General features: G+C 43.5%; 1 protein-coding gene across 1 annotated transcript; it reads right to left on the bottom strand.

The window, feature by feature from the left end:
- Positions 1-5,174: 5,174 nt before the first annotated feature.
- LOC139456570 (uncharacterized) lies at positions 5,175-12,800 on the bottom strand. Its single transcript, XM_071238356.1, has 5 exons — positions 12,757-12,800; positions 11,664-11,839; positions 8,414-8,578; positions 7,793-7,839; positions 5,175-5,250 (listed from the first exon to the last, which is right to left on the bottom strand). Exons 1-5 carry the CDS (start codon positions 12,798-12,800, stop codon positions 5,215-5,217), a joined length of 468 nt encoding a protein of 155 aa, XP_071094457.1. The 3' UTR covers positions 5,175-5,214.
- Between the last annotated feature and the right edge of the window lie 5,102 nt (positions 12,801-17,902).

Genomic DNA, 17,902 nt, shown 5'->3' on the forward strand with positions numbered 1-17,902 from the left:
GGTCTGGGTATACACAAGAACTAGCAAGTGTTGACCGTAAACGTGGTGTTAGAAGAGGTGGCGGGGTCTGGGTATACACAAGAACTAGCAAGTGTTGACCGTAAACGTGGTGTTAGAAGAGGTGGCGGGGTCTGGGTATGTACAAGAACTAGCAAGTGTTGATGGTAAACGTGGTGTTAGAAGAGGTTACGCGGTCTGGGTATGTACCAGAATTAGCAAGTGTTAGGGAGGTGACAGGGTCTGGGTATATACGAGAAGCAGAAAAAGGTTGTATTAACAGTACAATAGTTGTAGGTATGCAAGCATCGAGTTAACCTGAATACGTTACCTGTTGAAGTGTTCAAGTGGGATTTTCCACCAGAAGTGTTATCTCTTATATAAAGTGTTGCAAAGGGAGTAGTGCAGATGGAGTGCCTAAATTAATTCACAGCAGATTTAACACAGCAGGTTAGGTAAGGACTCCATGTTTAGATACAAGAAAATGTTGAATCACAAACTATGTCGTGGGTCACGTAGGATGGGTACAAGAAGTATCTGGGGATTTATTCTACGCATGTACCCATCGTTATTCCGACATTGATATTGTAGAACTATTAGGACCGAGTATCGTCTTGTTGGGGTTTCGTCCCCAGCAACATTGGAGAGGCGACTCAGTGGATCGTGGTGTCAGGCTCGGTCAAATGTTGATACCATGTCATCGTATCATGTCTGCGAGGGACGTTGATCATAATACCAAATACCGATTTGTCTGGTCCAGCCTCGGCAATTACAGGCCGTCGTCATATACTTAGAATATTGTCGAGTGCAGCGTAAACCAGAAAAAAAACTAAAAGAAAGAGTACTAAATCAACATTGCTAGAAGCGCTCGTCGTATCTCTAAGACGTGGCCATTCGGTGGCTGAGTTCTGTTGGAAATGCTAGAAAACTGCTTTTCTGGCTTCATTTAATAAATACGAGTCAAATGACTATAAAAATAGCATATATCAAAATAACTCAAATTGCCCTAATCTATCCTGTCCTTAATGACACTGCAATGACGCTTAAAATGTACTTTTACTGGTAAAATATCACCGTGTTGGGGGTGGTCTCAAAATATTGCTGTTATTGTACTTAATTGACGTGTGTTGATGGGGTAGCAATTTAGGATATATGTTGCATTATATTTGCTTGGAAACATGATAGAATAGTTAAGAGCTATGAAACGGGATGAGTATTGGAAAGTTGCGGTTTTGGAATCCAGAAGTATTTGTTGTTCTACAGATGATTTCTTGAGGTAGCATTTATCTCCGCTGATGACGTATATGAATCTTTACTTTTGAATGTCGTGTTATGTCTTGCCACGAACCCTTTACACTTAGCCAAAATGGGCACAACAGGGTTGAATTCACAATGTCTGACTGGCGAACGTAACCCAACGTAACCGTGTTGTGCCGCCAGCACATATGTCGTGTTCTTATTCCGCCGAATTTTCTACATGAGTTGAACTTTCGTTTTATATGGTCTGAAGTCGACGATGTCATATATTCCTGTATGGTCGCCTTCAGACTACTCATGGTTAGGGAGACAGTATCTGATTCCCGGACGTTATATTAACTGTCGTTACCCATGACAATGACACTGACGTTGTTTAGAATGGGGAATAGCTGAAATTCCAACCAGTCTATGAACACATCACCTCCTATAATTGCCTCATGAAAATCACCAGTTTTCTTTTTCGCCCCGATAACTAGCACACATCCATCAATAAGCCCCATATCATGGGTTGCAGCGTGCAAAACAATGACACGATTAGCTTTACCTGATGGCACCATGGGTGATTTTTGCCCATCTGCCGATAGCCACATGGAGTCAGCGGAATGATTCATTAAGGACGCCCTGACTGTGAAAGTTATAAACGGTTCGGAGATAATGTGACCTCATAAACAGGATGGAATATTTTCCCCTGAAAAGTGCTCGGTCATCGCCACGCTCAGTGTATCGAAATCCCATCTCTTGGAGAGCAATAGTTAGTGCAGTTGACATTAATTGTATCTTTAATTCCTCCCTGATTCTACTACAAGTCAGGGTTACCTCCTGCTCATAAAGCTTGTACACTATACGCCTAATCACCCTGTATCACAGCTGTCTAATATCCTCTTACGTCCCAGTTTTGTTTTTGAGACCACCCCTATGCCTGTTTTGTTTTATTTATCATACCGTAGGCTTGATGGTATGAATTGAAAACCCCATAGCCTGGGCAGTTCGGTAATTCACCCTATCTGAATTAATAAATGATTTCCCTCTATCCCTCTAAGTGTAAAGAACTTGTATACATTTCCCAGTACAGATCGTGTACCATGGTTATGGCTATGCAAGTGTAATGTAACATGCTTCATGGGAGCATGTTAACAAAACAAACGCAACGTCATTTTGTCATTTAAGAAGATGCACATCTACAATTTTCTTAAAATGATTTTTGTGGTGTGGATTAGATGTTTTATGAAGACTACATTATTATCGTTATAACGGAGTCACGTGGGCATATTTCTATAGTCATTTTCAGACTGTCACCATTGGACTTTCTTTCGGATTTGTCTCCTGTAAACTTGTCGACAGGTGAGTGAGTGAGTGAGTTGGGTTTAACGCCGCTTTTAACAGTATTCCAGTTATATCGCGGCGTGTCAGCTTAATGTGGGAGGAAAGCCCGAAGTGATGCAGGTCTCAGACGTTCACCTCTTCGGTGAAACCCACGAGCACGGGTATGGTGCTGACAAACCTAAAAACATAATCGGGGCGAACCAGGATTCGAACCCACAATCATAGGGACGCAACTCTGCACAACAAACGCGGCGCCTTAGACGACTGGGCCACCCGTGCTCCCCCTTGTCGATAGGATTTCTTGTGACTGAAATACTTCAAACCACAGGTAGGGCGATCTGTAGTTACTCGATATTTCAATTACTACTGTACAAAAAGCAGTTTTCTGGCATTTCCGACAGTACTTTGTTGACAGTGCAGGTGGTGTTAGAGGAGATGAAAAGGTTGGGTATGTACAAGAACTAGCAAGTGTTGACAACACTCGTGGTGTTAGAGGTGGTGAGGAGGGCTGGGTATATACAAGAACTAGCAAGTGTTGACAGAGCAGGTGGTGTTAGAGGAGATGACGGGGTTGGGTATGTACAAGAACTAGCATCTGTTGACAGCACTCGCCTTAGGCATATACCTAATTAAAACAGGACTAATTAGTCGCATTTAAACCCCAAAATAAAATATTAAAACCAAAACTACCTTATCTAACAACCACCCAACACACACAGCTCCCTCAGTTCGTCCTCCACCCACTCTTGGCATTCATTCCAAATCTCAAAATTTCAAAATCACTATATAAGCATCCCCTAAAGCCCCCCTCCTGGGTTGCACAAACTCACTTTTCCCCTTTTCGGAAACACATTAAATGGCCTGGCCGGGACCGTGTGCGACATACGCTTGCAGTCGAAAAGCGCACGTTAAATCTCCAATGTAAGTAAGTAAGTAAGTAAGACTGGACTCGTGGTGTTAGAGGAGGTGACGAGGTTGGTTATATACAAGAACTAGCAACTGTTGACCGCACACGTGGTCATAGACGGGACGACGAGGTCAGAGCATATACAAGAACAGGAACAAGCAAGTGTTGACGAGGTCTAGGTATATACAGGAACAAGCAAGTGTTGACGAGGTCTGGGTATATACAGGAACTAGCAAGTGTTGACGAGGTCTGGGTATATACAGGAACAAGCAAGTGTTGACGAGGTCTGGGTATATACAGGAACTAGCAAGTGTTGACGAGGTCTGATAATACACAGGAACAAGCAAGTGTTGACGAGGTCTAGGTATATACAGGAACAAGCAAGTGTTGACGAGGTCTGGGTATATACAGGAACTAGCAAGTGTTGACGAGGTCTAGGTATAAACAGGAACAAGCAAGTGTTGACGAGGTCTGGGTATATACAGGAACAAGCAAGTGTTGACGAGGTCTGGGTATATACAGGAACAAGCAAGTGTTGACGAGGTCTAGGTATATTCAGGAACAAGCAAGTGTTGACGAGGTCTGGGTATATACAGGAACAAGCAAGTGTTGACGAGGTCTGGGTATATACAGGAACAAACAAGTGTTGACGAGGTCTGGGTATATACAGGAACAAACAAGTGTTGACGAGGTCTAGGTATATTCAGGAACAATCAAGTGTTGACGAGGTCTGGGTATATACAGGAACTAGCAAGTGTTGACGAGCTCTGGGTATATACAGGAACAAGCAAGTGTTGACGAGGTCTGGGTATATACAGGAACTAGCAAGTGTTATCGAGGTCTGAGTATATACAGGAACTAGCAAGTGTTGACGAGGTCTGGGTATATACAGGAACTAGCAAGTGTTGACGAGGTCTGATAATACACAGGAACAAGCAAGTGTTGACGAGGTCTAGGTATATACAGGAACTAGCTAGTGTTGACGAGGTCTGGGTATATACAGGAACAAGCAAGTGTTGACGAGGTCTGGGTATATACAGGAACAAGCAAGTGTTGACGAGGTCTGGGTATATACAGGAACTAGCAAGTGTTGACGAGGTCTGGGTATATACAGGAACAAGCAAGTGTTGACGAGGTCTGGGTATATACAGGAACTAGCAAGTGTTGTCGAGGTCTGGGTATATACAGGAACAAGCAAGTGTTGACGAGGTCTGGGTATATACAGGAACAAGCAAGTGTTGTCGAGGTCTGGGTATATACAGGAACAAGCAAGTGTTGTCGAGGTCTGGGTATATACAGGAACAAGCAAGTGTTGACGAGGTCTGGGTATATACAGGAACTAGCAAGTGTTGACGAGGTCTGGGTATATACAGGAACAATACATGTGATGTGTAGAGGAGGAGAACTAGCAAGGTATATAGAAGTATTTTTAGACTTATTTAATGTTGTTATAAATCCAAACCATGCACATGTTTGTTCTGAACAAAGACTAATTCTCATTCATATCAAAATATGTGACAGCTTTCTTAATGATATGTAAATGTTTTCTTAAACCATGCAGAACGCGTGGGCCAAGTAGGGGCCCTACTTCAACGATGCTGATCCCGTGGTCCTTGCGCGTCATCGCGTCATCTTCATTGTCAACCAACACCGTGGGACCCTTACCACCCACTCTGATAAATGAAACACGTTTGGAAGGTCGATCACAAAGTTTTATTTGACAGATGATATCAATTGACGTGAGATGGAACACAGTTGGTGTAGAGCTGAAACATTCGAAGTGTTAAGTATTTTTCAAACATAGTTATTAATCTGAACATCATTTAGGTACTGGTCATTAATTATAGGGACGGGGTCATAAACAAATGTTCCATGTATTGGTTGTTGGTTGGTTGGTTTGTTGTTTAACGCCGCACTCCCATGTATTGGAGGGGGAGATAAATTGGTCATGATATGAGTGAGTGTGTGTGTCAGCAAAATATGATATAGTCCAAAGACCAATCGGTAGCCTAGTGGTTAAACCGTTCGCTCGTCACGCCGAAGACCCGGGTTCGATTCCGGACATGGATACAATGTGTGAAGCCGTGATATTGCTGGAAAATTGCTGAAAGCGGCGAAAAACAATGCTCACTCACCCACTCACCCAAAGACCAATCTCACCCCACACACCAGTCCCTAAGTTTTCGGGCAACAGAAGTCTTCCCGTCTTTGCATTGAAATGCAGTGATTTCTGAATATAATTACATATTCTATCATGAAATTTAGGAACTTTGTTATTCAGTCAGTTGAGAATAGTCATAAACGTCGTATTGGGGTCCAGTGTGTTGAGAAGAATACGTTTTACTGAACACGTTCGGCCATTTTGAGAGATGTGGGCGATTTCTTTCTTTGGTCACGGATTTTCAGCCGCCTTTTAGACGCCTGTCCAAAACAACACACTGCATCTTGCAATGATTAGTTTCATAAGTAAATGACATTTTAGTTTCCAAAGTTACCCAGTCTACTACAGTAGAACACGGATAGAGCGAACAAACGGATGCAACGAACTGTTACAAACCCCCCGATTTATCGCCTATATATTATCATATTTATCAAATTTACGCACTTAACAAACTCTCTACAGTGAACTAACGTATAGAGCGAACAAACGGATGCAACGAACTGTTACAAAACCCCCGATTTATCGCCTATATATTATCATATTTATCAAATTTACGCACTTAACAAACTCTACAGTGAACTAACGTATAAAGCGAACTGATATCTGCTCCCCGACAAGCGAAAACACCACTAATTAGTGATGTGTTTTGTGAACAGAGAAATCCCATGTTTGTTGAGATGTGGCCCAAGATCGGTCTAGTCGTTCTCACAGTCCTTACTATTTTCCCTTACTCACAACCCTTACTATTTTCCCTTCCTCACAGTCCTTACTAATTTCCCTTCCCCACAGTCCTTACTATTTCCCTTCTTCACAACCCTTACTATTTTCCTTTCCGCACAGTCCTTACTATTTTCCTTTCCGCACAATCCTTACTATTTTCACTTCCTCACATTCCTTACTATTTTCACTTCCTCACAGTCCTTACTATTTTCACTTCCTCACAGTCCTTACTATTTTCACTTCCTCACAGTCCTTACTAATTTCCCTTCCCCACAGTCCTTACTATTTCCCTTCTTCACAACCCTTACTATTTTCCTTTCCGCACATTCCTTACTATTTTCCTTTCCGCACAATCCTTACTATTTTCACTTCCTCACATTCCTTACTATTTTCACTTCCTCACAGTCCTTACTATTTTCACTTCCTCACAGTCCTTACTATTTTCACTTCCTCACAGTCCTTACTATTTTCCCTGCCTCACAGTCCTTATTATTTTCACTTCCTCACATTCCTTACTATTTTCCCTTCCTCACATTCCTTACTATTTTCACTTCCTCACAGTCCTTACTATTTTCACTTCCTCACATTCTTTAGTATTTTCCCTTCCTCACATTCCTTACTATTTTCCCTTCCTCACAGTCCTTAGTATTTTCCCTTCCTCACATTCCTTACTATTTTCACGTCCTCACATTCCTTACTATTTTCACCTCCTCACATTCCTTACAATTTTCACTTCCTCACTGTCCTTACTATTTTCACTTCCTCACAGTCCTTACTATTTTCCCTTCCTCACAGTCCTTAGTATTTTCCCTTCCTCACATTCCTTAGTATTTTCACTTTCTCACATTCCTTACTATTTTCACCTCCTCACATTCCTTACTATTTTCACTTCCTCACATTCCTTACTATTTTCTCTTCCTCACATTCCTTACTATTTTCACTTCCTCACAGTCTTTACTATTTTCACTTCCTCAAAGTCCTTAGTATTTTCCCTTCCTCAAAGTCCTTACTATTTTCCTTTCCTCACAGCCCTTACTATTTTCCCTTCCTCACAGACCTTACTGTAATGCAAGAGACATAAATCAAGGTACTCTAGATTTTCCACGGGTTCATAATTTCCATCTCACTTTTGTTGTTTTTTGTATCTCACTGGGATTCCTTTTTAAATGTTGTTGCTTGCTTCTATCAACATTATACATTTTCAGAATCAATAAATCAGGTTGCCACAATCCATTATAGAACTTCTATTTTCGATATCGGTTGCTAATTTTCGATGTTTAGGAAATACTTTCGGAATTTATTTTGGTTGTGTTTTTACACTACAGCTACCCACGGCTTTTATTTTTTCTGCTTCAAACAATCATGGCGGATAGGTATCTGGCAACTGCATGTGTATCACTGGAAAAGGGTATCGTCACGTGACTTACGTTGGTTAAGTAGGTCTGGAACTCTGCAACCGAGACTCGCCCATCTCCTGCAATACATAAACCGAAGTCAATGGTTAAAGAGAGGGGAGACAACTCATTCCTTCGCACACACCATCCATCTGTCTGTTTCAGAGACTGTCAAGTCCAAAGTGTTCACAGTTTCTGAAACTGGCGACAAAGGAACAACGACAGAACATGTGTGTTCTGTGTGGGTTTTCATTTGTACGAAACGAAATTTCCGAATTGAGGGGGTAAAGATATGGAGCAGAATAGCTTTAGAAAGCTGACATCTGATTGGCTAAGAACCAACAAATCTTTCATTTTGATTGGGCGGTGAAAGTACCCTCAAGGTTCTTCACGCAGAGAGGTATCGTATCGGAGAAAAAGATGTGATTTTAATGCGATTGTGTTCTAAAAGTAAGAATTTGTTTAAAACGTTCCGTTGGGTACATATGTGTAAATCTTATTGTTGTACACTTTTGTAGTCAGTCCCCATTGAATAAATTCATTAATTTTACCGGGAGGTTTACGACAAAAGACAACCACCCCTTCTCTACCCATCCCGTAACCTGAAAGCGTGAATGAATGAATGAATGAATGAATGAATGAATGAACACCCACCGTCGGTATCGAGACCTTTTTGCAAAGCGACGACGTCACTGTCGGTGAGTTTCAGGTCGTCGTCGACATCGAAGTGGTGGAAGAGGTAGCCGGCAAAGTCGGGATCGTCGTGGTACCGCCGATGCCATTGATTCACAAACTCATTCTCCGTGACATCTCCGCTCACTGAAACAACATCATCAACAGCCTGTCAGGCGAATATGTTTTCGCAAAACCCGAGGCAAAATGATCTTTTCAAGGATTTTCTGAACAAATTGTTTGTTAAATAGTACCGTGAATACTGTGCTAAGTCAGTGTAAGATTTCTGTTTGTTTATTTTTCATTTCTTTATTCATTTCAGAAGGAATTTGCATTTTTGCATGTTCAGCATGTTCAGTTTGTTATCGCATACATTGTCAGGATGAATTTGTGACGGAGATGCATTCAGACAATATGCATACAATATATTACACGGCTAAATGTTCGTATTTCTTGACATATGACATGGGCAGTATATTGCCCGGGGCATGAATATACATGCGCATATACATGTATACGTACCAAGCAACTGTTTCTAATTACAGTACAGTAAACTACGGTTATAACGAACACGCTTATAACGAACTGACGGATATAATGAACTTACTTTTTTGTCCCGACTACTTGCTATAGTCATGCTGTATATGTACATATAACGAACTACGGTCCCTTTGAGGTCGTTATAACCGAAGTTAACTGTATTTCAAATAGTTGTATTGACCATATTTCCTCAAACGTTGCAATACAGCTGTTCTTTCTGGGTATGAACCACGCCACTTGAACAAGATCTTTTATCATTCTTAGGAATATATTCAAGTTATGTTTATTGTTTTCAATACTACAGATATAAATATTAGATATATCTTTTTGCAGATGAACTAATATTATTCAGGAACTAAATAAGTTGTTTGTTGTTTAACACCGCACTCGGCAATTTTCCAGCATTATGATGACGGTTTGTAAATAATGCAGTCTGGACCGGACAATCCAGTGATTGACATCATGAGCATCGATCTATGTAACTGGAATACGATGACATGCATCAACCAAATCAACTAGTCTGACCACCCAATCCCGTTTGTACAGTCTTACGACAAGCATGGGTTGCTGAAGATCAATTCTAACCCGGATCTTCAGCTGAGGTAAGAGACTGAGAGTTTGAGAAGGTGACGTCACTTCCGAAACGACGCTACGGTGTCGAATGGTCCCAGGGTATTCGATATACCATACGCTGAAAGTTTTGTCAGAGACGTAATATCGCAACACAACATGATTTATATATTTTAGGACAAGTTTGATTTGTGTAAAACCTGAGGCAAAATTATATTACGTCCAGATTATAAACCTATTCACTGGGATCGCTATTAAGTAAGAGACTTCTTTCTATAGGCATTAAAACCTATTGTGAGGTTTTATTTTCCAGTCGGGTGTAATCTCATAAACATGGACGTTGTAATGTCCCTGAGATTTTATATAATATCCCTGGGATTTTATACAATGTCATGGGTATTTTATTGATATAACTTCCGTGCATATTGTAACATGTAATGAAATGTAAAATGAAATGACACATGTTTCCTTTATATTACCGAGGATGGAACTCGCAACCTTCATATCTGTAGCCCAGTGAGTGTACCGCGAGGCTACAGAGGTGTTGATAAGCTTCACTGCTTTTTAGAATGTCCTTTTCAAGATCCGTACGCCAGCAACAGATATTTTACGCGTTGATAAATGTTGTTTTAATTTCTTATTTCGGTTTATAAGCATGGAAAAACACTTTCCCTCGGTTTTGGTAGACAGAGCATGCCCTGGGGGTCGGGAAAAACCGCGGGCATACTCTCCCCAGGGCATGCTCTGTCTACCAAAACTGAGGGAAAGTGTTTTCTCCAATACATATAAATTGGTCAGCCAATTGATGCAATCAACAAGGGCAAAGTCCAGTGTAGGGTCCCTGGCCTCTATTTGAGGGTTTATGGCACTGCTTCTCAAAGGACATAGGAGTGAGTGAATGAGTTGGGTTTAACGTCCCTTTAAACAGTATTCCAGTCATATCAGTGAGTGAGTGAGTATGGATTTACAGCGCTTTTAGCCATATTCCAGCAATATCACGGCGGGGGACACCAGAAATGGGCTCCACACATTGTACCCATGTCGAGAATCGAACCCGGGTCTTCAGAGTGACGAGCGAACGCTTTAACCACTAGGCTACCCGACCGCCCTTTCCAGTCATATCACGGCGTGTGGGTTTAATGTCGTGGGAAAGCCCGAAGGGATTCGTGACTTGGACGGTTGCCACTTCGGTGAAATCCACGAGCACGGTTAAGGTTCTGAAAAACCCAGAAACATAATCGGGGCAAATCGGAATCCGAACCCACGACCATAGATTTCTGGCGTGCCCAAGGAACGCCACTCTGCTCAGTGAATTAAGCGACTGGGCCACCCCTGCCCCCTGAGAATAGGATGTCAAAATAGATCGATTCAGGTCGCCTAGCGTTAAGGGATGTCATATTTATTTCCTAACCTATTTGAAACTAACCAAGTCTGGATCAGGTAAATCAGTAAAAGAAACCCAGCCGAACCAATATATTCATGCTAGTCAACGCCATCTTCTCGAGGCAAGAGAGTTAACTGACTTCAAAAGTCCAGTTTCCACCCTTGCCGAATTAGGCTGGAATTCCTGGGCTCGATCGTAGCGCCACCAGTGGCTTTTACGAGTTATATCCCTTCTATGCCTCTCCTATGGACCAATCAGATTCCACCTCTCGTATCACTTGCATTTGCTTCAAACAAAACTGTGGCTACCAGTCAAGACGAACTGATCGATAATCAAGATCTATACTGTGATAAAACGTGTCTTACATCGCGAACGCATCAAAACACGTGAGCACCTTGATCAAAAACATGAACAGATTTAGAAAATATCTGTTGACAACGAGTTAGCGGTGCACATTCTTTGCAAATCCTCCAATCGACCGAAATCTGCATGACAGTTTACGAACCGGATTTCGATTTCTGAGCGCGATTTTGATTGGACTATGCATAGACTCGTTAGTCCAGCCAAAATGTAACTCCATAATACCAGCCTAGTTCGGTCAGGGTGGAAACTGGACTTTTATAGTCAGTTAACTCTCTTGCCTCGGGAAGATGGCCAACATTTACAACAAACATTGGTTACGGATACCAACGCTTATCCGAATCCTCACGCGGGTATATAATAAGTAGCGTCTCTTACTGTCCTTGTCATACTTGGTGAGAAACTCAGTCTTGACCTCGGTCTGCTCAACAATGCCGTCTCCATCTTTCTCCATGTCGGCGATGACGCTGGTGATCACCTGGTCCGCCTCCAACTGTTGTTGGTTGTTGTGGATGCAGGAGTGGTTGTGGTGGTGGCCATCTGTAGGGTCCTGTCTGAACGCAGAGAAGCCCTTGATGAGCTGGGGCTTCTTTTTTCAGTTTTAAAGAGGACTGGGAGGTAAACCTGACTTTAAACTTGAAACCCTTGAACTGGGGCATGATGTTGACAAACTAACAATCTTAATCAGTGAATACACAGTGCCATTTAGAAAGTGGTCAAATGTAACTGATGTTATATTTGGGATAACACTTTCCAAGTAAAGTACAGATTCTAGTACTTTTTTGGTTGAGTCCCGTCCGGGATTCGAACCCATACCTGCCAGGATGAGGCACCTAATCCCCAGCACACAAAGTCAGCGATCTAACCTACTCAGCCACCGAGGCTTCCACAAAATGAAAGTCCGACAACTGGTAGTTTACTAAGAAAGTGTTATCTCAAATATAACATCAGTTACATTTGACCACTTTCTAAATGGCATTGTGTATTCATAGCTTTCGGCCATGGGAGCCGTGCTAATTTACACTTGTTAGGGGGTTACTCAAAGTACGTGATCTAGACTACCAGTTGTCGGACGTTCAGGTCAGGGGTTCGATCCCCGGCCGCGTCATACCAAAAGACGTTAAAAGATGGTACTTGTTGTTACACTGTCTGGCGCTCGGCATTAAGGGGCTAAAACAAGGACTGGTCAGCTCGGAGTCAGTATACTCTGTCTGAGTAGGGTATTCATGTTAAACTGCGGCATGGTACCTCAATGGGCTAGCACTATAAATCGGCATCAGTCCGGACTAGTACAAGCAGCCACACAAACACACACGTACATGCACGTCGCTATATAAGTGCAATAATGTTGGACGCGACGTTAAACTCCATTTCACCTCACCTCACCATCTCATATTACTCACCCACAATCTACACCTTATATACTAGTTTATTCAACTCACCCATACGTTGATTACCTTATACCACTCACCCGTAAACAGCCACGATTCCGATTAAAACAAGGAAAGGTATCATGGTTCTGAAAAACAAATACACAGGTTTCAGCTTGAACAACATTTAGCAGATTCACAGAACCCAGTACGGCTGGAGTTTGATAGCGCCCAGTCGATACGGAGAGTACCATGTCTGGCCAGGGCACCTGGTGTCGGGGGAGTTTGATAGCGCCCAGTCGATACAGAGAGTACCATGTCTGGCCAGGGCACCTGGTGTCGGGGGAGTTTGATAGCGCCCAGTCGATACAGAGAGTACCATGTCTGGCCAGGGCACCTGGTGTCGGGGGAGTTTGATAGCGCCCAGTCGATACAGAGAGTACCATGTCTGGCCAGGGCACCTGGTGTCGGGGGAGTTTGATAGCGCCCAGTCGATACAGAGAGTACCATGTCTGGCCAGGGCACCTGGTGTCGGGGGAGTTTGATAGCGCCCAGTCGATACAGAGAGTACCATGTCTGGACAGAGCACCCGGTGTTGGGTGAATTTGACAGCACACAGTACATACAGAGAGTAACAGGTCTGGACAGAGCACCCGGTGTTGGATGAGTTTGACAGCACACAGTACATACAGAGAGTAACAGGTATGGGCAGAGCACCCGGTGTTGGGTGAATTTGACAGCATACAGTACATACAGAGAGTAACAGGTATGGGCAGAGCACCCGGTGTTGGATGAGTTTGACAGCATACAGTACATACAGAGAGTAACAGGTATGGGCAGAGCACCCGGTGTTGGATGAGTTTGACGGCATACAGTACATACAGAGAGTAACAGGTATGGGCAGAGCAACCGGTGTTGGATGAGTTTGACAGCATACAGTACATACAGAGAGTAACAGGTATGGGCAGAGCACCCGGTGTTGGATGAGTTTGACAGCATACAGTACATACAGAGAGTAACAGGTATGGGCAGAGCAACCGGTGTTGGATGAGTTTGACAGCATACAGTACATACAGAGAGTAACAGGTATGGGCAGAGCACCCGGTGTTGGATGAGTTTGACAGCATACAGTACATACAGAGAGTAACAGGTCTGGACAGAGCACCCGGTGTTGGGTGAGTTTGACAGCATACAATACATACAGAGAGTAACAGGTCTGGACAGAGCACCCGGTGTTGGGTACGTTTGACAGCATACAGTACATACAGAGAGTAACAGGTATGGACAGAGCACCCGGTGTTGGGTACGTTTGACAGCATACAATACGCAGAGAGAGTACCAAGTCTGGACAGAGCACCCGGTGTTGCAGGAGGCTGATTGCACACAGTACATACAGAGAGTAACAGGTCTGGACAGAGCAACCGGTGTTGGATGAGTTTGACAGCATACAGTACATACAGAGAGTAACAGGTCTGGACAGAGCAACCGGTGTTGGATGAGTTTGACAGCATACAGTACATACAGAGAGTAACAGGTCTGGACAGAGCACCCGGTGTTGGATGAGTTTGACAGCATACAGTACATACAGAGAGTAACAGGTATGGGCAGAGCACCCGGTGTTAGGTACGTTTGACAGCATACAATACACAGAGTACCAAGTCTGGACAGAGCACCCGGTGTTGCAGGAGGCTGATTGCACACAGTACATACAGAGAGTAACAGGTCTGGACAGAGCACCCGGTGTTGGATGAGTTTGACAGCATACAGTACATACAGAGAGTAACAGGTATGGGCAGAGAACCCGGTGTTGGGTACGTTTGACAGCATAGAATACGCAGAGAGAGTACCAAGTCTGGACAGAGCACCCGCTGTTGCAGGAGGCTGATTGCACACAGTACATACAGAGAGTAACAGGTATGGGCAGAGCACCCGGTGTTGGATGAGTTTGACAGCATACAGTACATACAGAGAGTAACAGGTATGGGCAGAGCACCCGGTGTTGGGTACGTTTGACAGCATACAATACATACAGAGAGTAACAGGTATGGACAGAGCACCCGGTGTTGGGTACGTTTGACAGCATACAATACGCAGAGAGAGTACCAAGTCTGGACAGAGCACCCGGTGTTGCAGGAGGCTGATTGCACACAGTACATACAGAGAGTAACAGGTCTGGACAGAGCACCCGGTGTTGGGTACGTTTGATAGCACACAGTACATACAGAGAGTAACAAATATGGACAGAACACCTAGTTTTGGATGAGTTTGATAGCCCCCGGTGGATACAGAGAGTACCAAGTCTGGACAGAGCATCTGGTGCTGGAGGAGTTTGAAGCCCCAGGTATATACACGGAGTAACAGCACTAGTCAGAGCATCTGGTGCTGGAGGAGTTTGAAGCCCCCGGTATATACACGGAGTAACAGCACTAGTCAGAGCATCTGGTGCTGGAGGAGTTTGAAGCCCCCGGTATATACACGGAGTATCAGCACTGGACAGGGAACCTGTTGGGGGAGGTTTGTCATTAACGATAGATACAGTAACAGGCAAGCGTTGATGTTGCACAAAGTCATATTGTCGCTTGGACTGCAAAGGGGGCCGTAACAGAACACCTTATTGAAAAAGTTGCCGGCATGGAAACCTTACCTTGACAGGAGTACAGCTAGTGTTCCGCAAGGCTGTCTGGCTGAGAATACGTACAAGCGGACACGATAATTCTTACATAAGGTGTGTACTGGGTGCCAAGGAGTGTCGTTGTATTACACCTGTGTCTTTCACAGGGTTTCCGGTTGAATCTGGGTCGAGGTGAATTCTGTTCTCCACGCGACATAGCTCGATGGCGGGATACAGGCAAAGCATTTAAAAATTGCGCTCACTTGCGGACGAGAACTGTTGAGGTGTTAGACAGTTTACTAAATATTAACCACCACCACACACCCCCCCCCCCCCCCCCCCCCCCCCCACCCCACCCCACCCCACACACCCCCGACTATAACTGTTGAGATGTTGGACAGTGTACCACACAACACCACCCATATACCGACATACACCCAACTAGAACTGTTGAGATGGTGGACAGTGTTTACCACAACACCACCCATATACCGAAACACACCCAACTAGAACTATTGAGATGTTGGACAGTGTATACCACAACACCACCACCCATATACCGAAACACACCCAACTAGAACTATTGAGATGTTGGACAGTGTATACCACAACAACAACACCCATATACCGAAACACACCCAACTAGAACTATTGAGATGTTGGCTAGTGTCTACCACAACAACACCACCCATATACCGAAACACACCCAACTAGAACTATTGAGATGTTGGACAGTGTATACCACAAAAACACCACCCATATACCGAAACACACCCAACTAGAACTATTGAGATGTTGGACAGTGTATACCACAACAACAACACCCATATACCGACATACACCCAACTAGAACTATTGAGATGTTGGACAATGTATACCACAACTAGAACTATTGAGATGTTGGACAGTGTATACCACAACTAGAACTATTGAGATGTTGGACAGTGTATACCACAACTAGAACTATTGAGATGTTGGACAGTGTATATCACAACAACAACACCCATATACCGACATACACCCAACTAGAACTATTGAGATGTTGGAGAGTGTATACCACAACTAGAACTATTGAGATGTTGGACAGTGTATACCACAACAACACCACCCATATACCGAAACACACCCAACTAGAACTATTGAGATGTTGGACAGTGTATACCACAACAACACCACCCATATACCGAAACACACCCAACTTAGAACTATTGAGGTGTTGGACAGTGTATACCACAACAACAACACCCATATACCGACATACACCCAACTAGAACTATTGAGATGTTGGACAGTGTATACCACAACTAGAACTATTGAGATGTTGGACAGTGTATACCACAACAACACCACCCATATACCGAAACACACCCAACTTAGAACTATTGAGGTGTTGGACAGTGTATACCACAACAACAACACCCATATACCGAAACACACCCAACTAGAACTATTGAGATGTTGGACAGTGTAAACCACAACACCACCACCCATATACCGAAACACACCCAACTAGAACTATTGAGATGTTGGACAGTGTATACCACAACAACAACACCCATATACCGACATACACCCAACTAGAACTGTTGAGATGTTGGACAGTGTATACCACAACTAGAACTATTGAGATGTTGGACAGTGTATACCACAACTAGAACTATTGAGATGTTGGACAGTGTATACCACAACAACAACACCCATATACCGAAACACACCCAACTAGAACTGTTGAGATGTTGGACAGTGTATACCACAACAACAACACCCATATACCGACATACACCCAACTAGAACTATTGAGATGTTGGACAGTGTATACCACAACACCACCACCCATATACCGAAACACACCCAACTAGAACTATTGAGATGTTGGACAGTGTATACCACAACAACACCACCCATATACCGAAACACACCCAACTAGAACTATTGAGATGTTGGACAGTGTATACCACAACAACACCACCCATATACCGAAACACACCCAACTAGAACTATTGAGATGTTGGCTAGTGTCTACCACAACAACACCACCCATATACCGAAACACACCCAACTAGAACTATTGAGATGTTGGACAGTGTATACCACAACAACACCACCCATATACCGAAACACACCCAACTAGAACTATTGAGATGTTGGACAGTGTATACCACAACAACAACACCCATATACCGACATACACCCAACTAGAACTATTGAGATGTTGGACAGTGTATACCACAACAACAGCACCCATATACCGACATACACCCAACTAGAACTGTTGAGATGTTGGACAGTGTATACCACAACAACAGCACCCATATACCGACATACACCCAACTAGAACTGTTGAGATGTTGGACAGTGTATACCACAACAACAGCACCCATATACCGAAACACACCCAACTAGAACTATTGAGATGTTGGAGATGGTGACGGGTTCTGGGTATATACAAGAGCTAGCAAGTGTTGATAGTACAGGTTGTGTAAGAGGTGGTGACGAGGGCTGGGCATATACAAGAACTAGCAAGTGTTGATAGTACAGGTTGTGTAAGAGGTGGTGACGAGGGCTGGGTATATACAAGAACTAGCAAGTGTTGACAGTACACGTGTTGTTAGAGGTGGTGACGAGGGCTGGGTATA

This window comes from Haliotis cracherodii, unplaced genomic scaffold (assembly GCF_022045235.1).
Source record: "Haliotis cracherodii isolate W230 unplaced genomic scaffold, xgHalCrac1.p SCAF_11, whole genome shotgun sequence".
Lineage (NCBI taxonomy): Eukaryota > Metazoa > Mollusca > Gastropoda > Lepetellida > Haliotidae > Haliotis > Haliotis cracherodii.

What these genes read in the sequence shown, in the direction of transcription:
- LOC139456570 (XM_071238356.1), bottom strand. Translation starts at nt 12,800, where the DNA reads ATGATACCTTTCCTTGTTTTAATCGGAATCGTGGCTGTTTACGG. An exon ending in CACCAAGTATGACAAGGACA is followed by an intron (nt 8,579 to 11,663) that starts GTAAGAGACGCT and finishes ATGTTGTTTCAG; the next exon opens with TGAGCGGAGATGTCACGGAG. An exon ending in TCCAGACCTACTTAACCAAC is followed by an intron (nt 5,251 to 7,792) that starts GTAAGTCACGTG and finishes CGAATGTTTCAG; the next exon opens with CTCTACACCAACTGTGTTCC.